Below are 9247 nucleotides of genomic sequence, written 5' to 3' on the forward strand. Positions count from 1 at the left end.
GGAGCCGCGGGCCCCGCCGCCGCCGCTCCTGCCCCCTCCCTCCCTCCTCCCCTCCCCCTCCCCTCCGGTCCTGTCTCCAGCGGGAGCGCGAGACGCTGGTCAGGCTCCGCGGCGCAGCTCGAAAAGGAATAATCGCCCCCGATTGACTGAAATTCCTCCGGAGCCGGCGCCGCGGCCGCCCGCGCCCGAGACCGCGCTCCGGGGCCGCGTCCTCCTCTCCTCCGGAAAACGCTCGCGACCCAGGGCCGCCGGCGGCCGCGACTCCGCTGTGTCGATCGCCTGAGTCCGTTTTCACCGTTTGCGGGATCTGGAACCGAGTTACATGCATGTCCAGTGGGGGCAGGTTTAATTTTGACGACGGAGGGTCCTACTGTGGAGGCTGGGAGGACGGCAAGGCGCACGGCCATGGCGTCTGCACCGGCCCCAAGGGCCAAGGCGAATACACCGGCTCGTGGAGCCACGGCTTCGAGGTGCTGGGCGTCTACACCTGGCCCAGCGGCAACACGTACCAGGGCACCTGGGCGCAGGGCAAGCGCCACGGCATCGGCCTGGAGAGCAAGGGGAAGTGGGTGTACAAGGGCGAGTGGACGCACGGATTCAAGGGGCGCTACGGGGTGCGGGAGTGCGCGGGCAACGGGGCCAAATACGAAGGGACCTGGAGCAACGGGCTGCAGGACGGCTACGGGACCGAGACCTACTCGGACGGAGGTAGGTGCCGCGGGCCGGGCCGGGGCGGGAGGGGACCTGCTTCCGATCGCGCCCCTTCTGTGGATCTCCGGGGAAGTTGAGCTGCGCCCTCCGGTTGGGCCGTGGGCACCAGGGGCCTTTCCCGGGCTTCCCTGGAGGCCACGGAGGCTCCTGGCTACAGGTTGCCCCGCTGCCTGGTGGGGACAGTGCCCCTGTGCCAGCTGAAGGGTGTTGGGGGCTTTCCAGGGGCAGAGTCAGGCGGGGCCCAGCAGAGCCTCCGTGCGTCGGACACAGCAGGCCGGAGACCTGCGGGAAGGGCCAGGCTGGGCCCGCGGCCCTGGGGAACCCAGCAAGGACAGAGGGGGCTGGGAGAAGGGCCCCTCCCCCTGTTGGCTTTGCCCCCCACCCGGGAGGCCGCCGTTCGATCAGGCCTCAGCTTCGCTTCTAGTGTTCCTGCGGCGCCCGAGGGCCTTCCTCAGCCCCGAATCTGCCCAAGCGGAGGGAAAGGGAGTGATGGGGAGCGCTAGGGGCGGGGGATGCCAACCCGAACCAAAACAGCCAGGCAATAAACTTCTAGGTGGTTGGACGCGGACTAGAGCTGTCGAAGCAGGCTGCTGGAGGGAGGAGGGAGGCCCATCTGCTCAGTGAGAGCCCAGGAATCTCGCCTTTCAGTGGCTGCATCATTTTCACCATTAGTTGAGGGAATCGGTCTGTGCTTTCATTCTAAGATGCCACCACATTCGGGGCAGAGCCGGGGCCGGAAGCCAGGGAGCTGCTGCTGCTGCTGCTGCTGCTGCTGCTGTAAGATGGTTTCTGTGCAGGGAGCCTTGGCCGGCTCTGCAGCTGCCCGCCTGCCTGGATACTCCGATATCCACTCCTCAGTGCACCTGACACATACGGAGCCGGTCCTTTCCTGGAAGCCAGACCCCAAACAAACAGACTGGCTTCCCCGACCAGTCCACCCCCATGTGGGAGCTCATCCTCAGAGGCCCTGGGTCCCCTGCCTCCCTCGGGCGGCTCGCCTGTTTCAGGCATGGATGCCTGGGAAGGGAGTGAGGTGCAGCGATGACTTGTGCTTCTGCCGGGAATAAAAATCCAGAGCGTACGTGTGGTCTGGTCCTCCCCGCCCGCTGGCTGCCTGCGAGTCTCATGAAGAAAGCTGGAAACACCTGCTCCCCGGCCACATCCCGGAGTGGCAGGGGGCTGGAGAGTAATTATTATTTTGGCTTATGCAACTGAAAAGCAGGGTTCATTATTACCCGAAGAGGAGGAGGAGTCTGGGGCAGTTAATTATATAATGCTCTTGCCTGTCAAAGCTGTGCCCAGCCCCGGTCTCAGGCGGCCTTTTCTGTGCCGTTGTTGTTTTCATGGGGCAGGTTGGAGAGCTTCCCTGACCCTGGGGCGCTGAGGGCCAGGCAGTAGCAGACGGTGCTCCCTTGGTTCCAGGCTGTGGGCCTGTGTGTGTGTGTATGTGTGTGCGCGCGCGTGCAGGCACAGGGAGGCCCGGGCAGCAGATGTGGGTGGCTGAGACAGGCAGGCAGCCTGGCACTTCCAGCTGGGCTGTTTGGAGCCCAGGGGCTGCTGTCACCCCCAGGCTCTGGCCACCAGGCTCTGCAGACCTGTCCTCCAGAGGTGCTCCCGGCTGAGCCTGCTCCGGAAGGACTGTGCAGGCTGGGCTCACGCAGGGCATGGGGAAGAGAGGAGCCAGGGCTTTCGTCGTCTCTGAAACTCCCGAGAATATCTGGGGGTGAGGCTGAGCACCCCACTCTGCCCACGCTCCTCAGACATCTCCAGTGTCCGGAGGAATCATTTCTTTCATTCAACAAATACTAATGGAATGTTTACTATGAGCCAGGTGTGCCAGGCTCTGGGAAAACCACACTGAGCAAAGCAGACACAGATCTTTGCCCTCATGGAGCTTACGTTTGAGGGAGAGGGAGCAGCGATTCTGTTGTGGCTTTTTGGGGAAGAAAGGATCTGATTCTGTGGCTGGCCGTGAGTTTAGGATCTGACCGGTTAAGGGGAGAGATGTTTTCCGCCATGGGTCCACTTCCCTGGGCTCTCCACTCCAGCCAGCCAGCTACCTCAGCGTCCTGCTCCCCTAAGCCCTTCCCCTCCTTGTGGTCCTGCCTGATTGTGTCCATTCTACAGATGAGGCCAGTAAGGCCTGGGCTGTGTGACTCAGGAGTCCTAACCTTTGTCTGCAGGGATCCCTGATCTGTCTGGGACCAAACCCCCCTTGTTCTGGCATCACATTGCACGGAAGAAGCCCAGATTTTCACCATCCTCTCAAGGGGTGTGCGGTTCTCAGCTGTCCCATAGGCAAAGCCAGGCAGGGACGCAGATGGGGAGCTGCATGGCCAGCTCTCCCTTTTGGTTGGCGACATGGCATGACGGGAAATAGAATTGACCCTTCTGGTCTTGGGGACTCGGGCCTGGACATCTGGGCCATTTTTCTGGAGGGCTCCCAGCTTCCTGTTGGGAAAGGGGTGACTGTGGCACTGAGTGTCCCCAGGCAGCCCATGGAGGGAGCCCACAGGATATGGGGATCCCCGGAATGGGGCAGAGGCCTCCATGCCTCCTTCCCAGTTAACTGGTGGGTGGTGACAGCCGTGTCCGAGGGGCAGTGAGGAAGGAGTTAATGGCCCCAGCTCCACTCCGACTTTTCCCTTGCACAAGAAGTGGGGGAATATTGGGCAACCATCAGCAAAGCTCTGGAACCTTAGCCCAGCTCTCGGCACTGACTTGGGGAATGATGCACCAGCGGCCAGTGTATTCCACGTGTAGCTGGAATTGGTGTGGAATTTCAGCTGGGGACACCTGTGCCAACTCCTCCTTCTCCAGGTGTGTCCTCCCTTTAGAGTACTCCCTGATGGGGCTGAGGAGCTTCTACTGTCTGCATGGGGAGGCCTGGGGGTGTGGGGTACAAGCACACATGCTTGAAGTCACAACCCCAGCTTGCATCCCGGGCTTGAATCCCTGCCCTACATGCCCTGTTTTGTGACCTTGGGCGGGTTACTTAACCTCTCTGAGCTTGTTTCTTCATCTTTACAAAAGGTAGATAACATTACCTATAAGGTGGGTGAGGATTAATTGAGAATGGTGTGTGTGGCTATGCCAGGAATATAGTAAGCATACATTATTATTTACCATTAGTTTTATCATTACAGTCTCCAGGCAATGCATGTCACTTACAATGATCATTATTAGAACCAATATCTGGACATGAGACTGGTGATCATGTAAATGATGATAAATAGTAACATTAGATACTTACTGTCTGCCAAGCATGTGGCAAGTGTTAAATGAATTATAGCCCTTAATTCTTACACCTCTAGAGGGTGATTTTCTTGTTATTCCCATTTTCCACACTGGGAAGTGGAGGCTCTGAGTGGGTGTGGCTTGGGAGGAACCAGCAGGCGTCATGCTCAGGACAGCCATCCCAGAGCCTGGGCTTTTGCTAGGTACACCTCTCTCTAAATGCCCCTGTGCAAAAATACCTCCTGTTCTTTCCTCTCCTTTATATCCCTCATTCTCATGTGTGTACAGTGGTCCGGAATTGTAGGTGAATGCCCATGCACAGACAGGCAAATCCACACCCTGCCCAGAACCCCTGGCCCCCTGAGGCCCACCATGCACGCCTGTGCTGCACTGTACGGGTAGATCTTTCCTTTGGGTGCTGTGTACACAGAACCCCTCAAATCAAAAGTTATCCCCTCCAATAAGCCCTCCTACACCCTGAAAGATATGAGTCATCTCACGCCCAAGCCTCTCCCCCTCATACTCAGGTCCCGTTCACCGGCCCAGATTCCTCAACCCACACAAATCACACACACCCACAGTCAGAATTCAGATCCCCCCAGGCGCCTGCGCACACACACGCGCACAAAACACCTGCCACCCGGAGACATTTTCCACCCTGTCCCCCGAAACGCAGCCACTGCGCCCTCGCGGCCTTGCTTGCTCCCCACTGGCCAAGGATTCTGAATCTCCACCAGGCCTGTAAACCAGGCTCAGATGACAGAGGCAGTTGTGTGCTTCGTTTCCATTTTAAACACACGTTTATGCTGTTAGTGCCCCTTTTAGGGAGAAAAATCCCTCATCTAAACAAAATAAACTACCATTGGGCATATGCTTTGTGCTTGGCTATGACTATGCGACAAGTAAATTCTTTTTAAAATGAGTGCCCAGGTTAGGAGGAATCAGGTTCATTGGTGCAGAGATTATGCCAACAGAAACTCATTTCAGAAACAAGAAGTAAGCCCTGGGTAGTTGGAGATGAAAACATTTTCTCTGAGATTCTCTTTCCGCTACTTTGGGGGGCGGGTGGTGAAAGGCTCCGTAAGGTGAAAAGAGAAGGGAAGAAGCAAACAGCTAGTTTTTTTTGTTGCCGGTTATAGCTGAGAAACAAATGTGGCTGAGGAGCACCCCTACCCACGTCGGCCCTCAGGCCGTTTGACGGGCTTTATATGAGGAATCCTGAGATGAGCTGGCCAGGGAGTGAGGACCAGCACCCACCTACAGCAGCGATCTGGAGTAGTGAGTGAGCAGTCCTAGCTGACACAGAGAAGGAGAGAGAGAACTCTGACCCCTTCTCTTCTGAGGACATCCAGCAGGAGAGAGCAAGAGAGGGTGGGGTGTGAGGGTGGGGGCAGGAGCCTCTGCTGTTCCTCTCCAAGGCTTTTTCTTCCTGTTTTCCCCAAGCCTCCACGACTCTAAATATGACAAACTCTCAACTGTGAGCTAATAATGTTGAATGTAACGCCCTTTGTGTCCTTAGATGACAAAAAGACTTGTGAGTACTAGAGGAGAGGGTGATGTTGGTGTGAATTTTCCACATTGGTCCGTCTTTCGGTGGATTGGCCACTTCCCCTGCTGGTAGCTTCCTGGCTGTGAAAGGCCACATGATGGATGGAGCTACTGCTGCACTGGGGTCCTGGCTCGAACTTGAATGAGGTGCTGGCTTCCAGTCTGGAGAGGAGAGAAGAGAGGCAGTACCTTCAGGACCTTGGAGAGCGCTCCCGGCTGCTGCCTGGCCTGCCTGGGTTTGGTGGACGGCTGGGCTCATTTTCCCTCTAGGCATCCTCTTCAAGCCAAACCGCCTCTCCTTGCCAGTGACCGCCTGGCCCTGGACCCTCCAGCACACTCAACCACCAGAAGTGTGCCTATACCTGCACCAGACATGGGGGCCACGCCTGCGATCCCAATACTTTCAGAGGCCGAGATGGGAGGATCACTTGAGCCCAGGAGTTTGAGACCAGCCTGGGCAACATTGTGAGACCCCGTCTCTACAAAAAATACAAAAATTAGCCAGGTGTGGTGATGCACGCCTGTGGTCCCACTACTCAGGAGGCTGAGGAGAGAAGATTGCTTGAGCCCCGGAAGTCAAGGCTGCAGTGAGCCAAGATGGTGCCACTGTGCTCCAGCTTGCTGACAGAGCCAGACCCCATCTCAAAAGAAAAAAAAGAAGTGTGCCTGGTCCTACTCAGTCAGTGCATGGATTCTGTGCTCTAGGAAGGGCCGCCACTTGGCATGCCTGCCTATTTTTTCACTCCCATATTGTCAGTCCTTCCTGAAGAAGTGAGTGTCTTCTGGGGTCACATCCTCTTCTGGTCAACTGGGAGAGCAGCTCCCAGCTTGTGGAGGTGGGTTTGGGGGTGAGACTTTATTTTTTTGCATTATTTATTTATTTATTTATCTATTTTGAGACAGAGTCTCACCCTGTAGCCCAGGCTGGAGTATAGTGGAGTGATCTTGGCTCACTGCAACCTCCGCCTCCTGGGCTCAGGCGATTCTTGTGCCTCAGCCTCCCGAGTAGCTGGGATTACAGGCACCTGCCACCACACCTGGCTAGTTTTTTTGTATTTCAGTAGAGACAGGGTTTTGCCATGTTGGCCAGGCTGGTCTTGAACTCCTGAATTCAGGCGATCCACCTGCCTTGGCCTCCCAAAGTGCTGAGATTACAGGTGTGAGCCACCGCGCCCGACCTGGGGTGAGACTTTAGTAAGATGTATAGAAGTTGCTCTGAAGTCTAAGGTGTATTCCTGCCATAGGTTGTGTGTGTTCAGTTCTCCTGGAGCGTTATAGGGGTCATAGGTGCACAGCGGAAGGCAGGCAAAGGAGTGATTTGTCTGTATCAGTCAGTGAGACTGGCCACCGTTCTCTTTACATCTGCCTCAATGGGTGAATCCTCTAGACCAACGGTCTCCAACCTTTTTGGCACCAGGGACCAGTTTCATGGAAGACAATTTTTCTACCAACCAGGGTTGGGGGATGGTTTTGAGATGACTCAGGCACATTCTATTTATTGTGTGCTTTATTTCTGTTATTATTACATTATAATATATAGTGAAGTAATAATATAACTCACCATCATGTAGAATCCGTGGGAGCCCTGAGCTTGTTTTCCTGCAACTAGATGGTCTCCTCTGGGGGTGATGGGAGATAGTGACAGATCATCGGACATTAGATTCTCATAAGGAGTGTGCACACTAGATCCCTGGCGTGAGCAGTTCACAATAGGGTCTGCATTTCTATGAGAATCTAATGCTGCTGCTGATCTGACAGGAGGTGGAGCTCAGGCAGTAATGCAAGTGATGGGGAGTGGCTGTGAATACAAACCAAGCTTCACTTGTTTGCTTACTCACTCGCCACTCACCTCCTGCTGTGTGACTGGGTTCCTAACAGGCCACGAACCAGGACCAACCACATTTCAAGGGCTCAACAGCCACATGGGACTAGTGGCCACCATATTGGACAATGTAAATCTAGAACATTCCATCAGCGCAGAAAGCTTTATTGAGCATGACTGGTCTGGAGTGTAAGCTCCATACGGGAAGGGGTGTATGTCCATGCTGGTCGCTGCCATGTGCCCAGTGACTAAAATAGTGCTTGCACGTGGTGGTCAATAAATATTTGTGGAATGAATGGATTGTGCAAGTAAATGTGGTAGTATTTGGTAATTTGTTTACCATCATTATTTCATATGCCTGTTTCATTGCAAGACCTTAGAATTGGACATAGTTAAAAGGGAAGTTTTTCCCTGAGACCCTCATGTCCACAGGTCAATCTCACTTTACAATTAGCATTAAAACATGCGTGTTCAAATTCCTTGATCAGTTTTGTTTTGTGGTTGGCTTTGTCATTGCTCCTTAAGAGACTGCCAGTGTTTTATATGAGAAAGACGATGGTGTTGAATGCCATGAATCACGGAGTGATACCATTCTAATGATGAGAAGCAGTCATGACTGGGAGGCCTTTTTGGACCACGATTTAATGAGTAGCATTCATTGCAAAGTGCGAAGAAAGACCCACAGAGAGATGAGTACCCTCCAGTCTGCTTAATTTCTCACTGTCTTTTTATTGCTCCCTTTTCCTTGGCTTGATTCATTCAGTCATTGGAGACGCATTTGCCCCGTTCAGACTGTGTTCAAGGCACAAAGACAGAAAAGCTCAGGTCCAACCTCAGTGAATCAGCCTGTAAGTATTTGCTGAGCACTCACTGTGTATGCAGTACAGAGTTTGCGGTAATGTGGAAGATTGGAAAAAAAGAAACAAATGAAAATGCAAGAAATAGGAGTCCTATGTTCCACCTGGAAGAATAAGAAGTCTGAACAGGGATGCAAAACCGAGATATATGGAATAATTCAGGGTTTTTCATGCCAGTGGGGATCCTGAATGGGAGCATCACAGGGCGGGGCCTGAGGAGGGGCAGGGGAGGTGTGTGCGTCCCTGCAGGAGCAGCAGAGGCTTCTGGGGGTAGGCAGTGCCTGAGTGGAGTCTGGAAGGGCGGCAGGGTGAGAGTTGTTATCCCAAGCCCGAGGCTGCAGATTTGTTGGAAGCCACGTCTCCCTCAGCCTCAGCTTCCCCGTCTCTATGATTTAGTCATGACATTTTTTTTCCTTCTCAACATGTGCCATCTCCCTGCTTCCTATGAATGTAATAGGTGTCGTTCTGGACCCAGGGAAGGCTCTCTGGTGCAAACGCTTTCCAAAAACAGCGAGAGTCGCTCTCTCTGCTGCTGGTGGAGTGTGAGTTGGGCAGGACACGGGCGTGCCTCTGTCTGCTGCTCTGTGCAGGTGCTTCCCAAGCTTGAGTGTTATGAGAACCACCTGGAAGGTGTGTCAAGACACAGATTGCCGGCCCCACCCCTGAGTCTCTGGGCCTGGGATGCCACCCAGGAATTGATATTTCATACAAATTTCAGGTGATGCTGAGGCTGCTGATCTGGGGACCTCACGTTAAGAACCACAGTCTGGCCTGTAATCCCAGCACTTTGGGAGGCCGAGACGGGCGGATCACGAGGTCAGGAGTTCGAGACCATCCTGGCTAACACGGTGAAACCCCGTCTCTACTAAAAAATACAAAAAACTAGCCGGGCGAGGTGGTGGGCGCCTGTAGTCCCAGCTACTCGGGAGGCTGAGGCAGGAGAATGGCGTAAAAACCCGGGAGGCGGAGCTTGCAATGAGCTGAGATCCGGCCACTGCACTCCAGCCTGGGCGACACAGCGAGACTCCGTCTCAAAAAAAAAAGAAAAAAAAAAAAAAAAAAAAAAAAAAAA

The 9247-nt window shown here is 54.4% G+C and overlaps 1 protein-coding gene across 3 annotated transcripts in view; it reads left to right on the forward strand.

Moving 5' to 3' along the window:
* The window catches only part of JPH3 (junctophilin 3), a 110938-nt gene that overhangs the window by 1010 nt on the left and 100681 nt on the right, over window positions 1–9247 (forward strand). Inside the window, exons 1-2 of one of the 3 annotated variants that reach the window (XM_025370532.1) lie at window positions 67–708; window positions 1265–1812. The exons of 1 other annotated variant lie outside the window; for it this stretch is intronic. In XM_025370532.1, the coding sequence (XP_025226317.1) occupies window positions 327–708; window positions 1265–1335 (453 nt within the window). In that variant the 5' untranslated portion in view covers window positions 67–326 and the 3' untranslated portion in view covers window positions 1336–1812. Of the gene's footprint in view, window positions 1–66; window positions 709–1264; window positions 1813–9247 lie in introns of those variants that run through there. One more of the 3 variants, XM_025370531.1, reaches the window with a different exon arrangement.

Source organism: Theropithecus gelada, chromosome 20, assembly GCF_003255815.1.
Source record: "Theropithecus gelada isolate Dixy chromosome 20, Tgel_1.0, whole genome shotgun sequence".
Taxonomy (NCBI): Eukaryota; Metazoa; Chordata; class Mammalia; order Primates; family Cercopithecidae; genus Theropithecus; species Theropithecus gelada.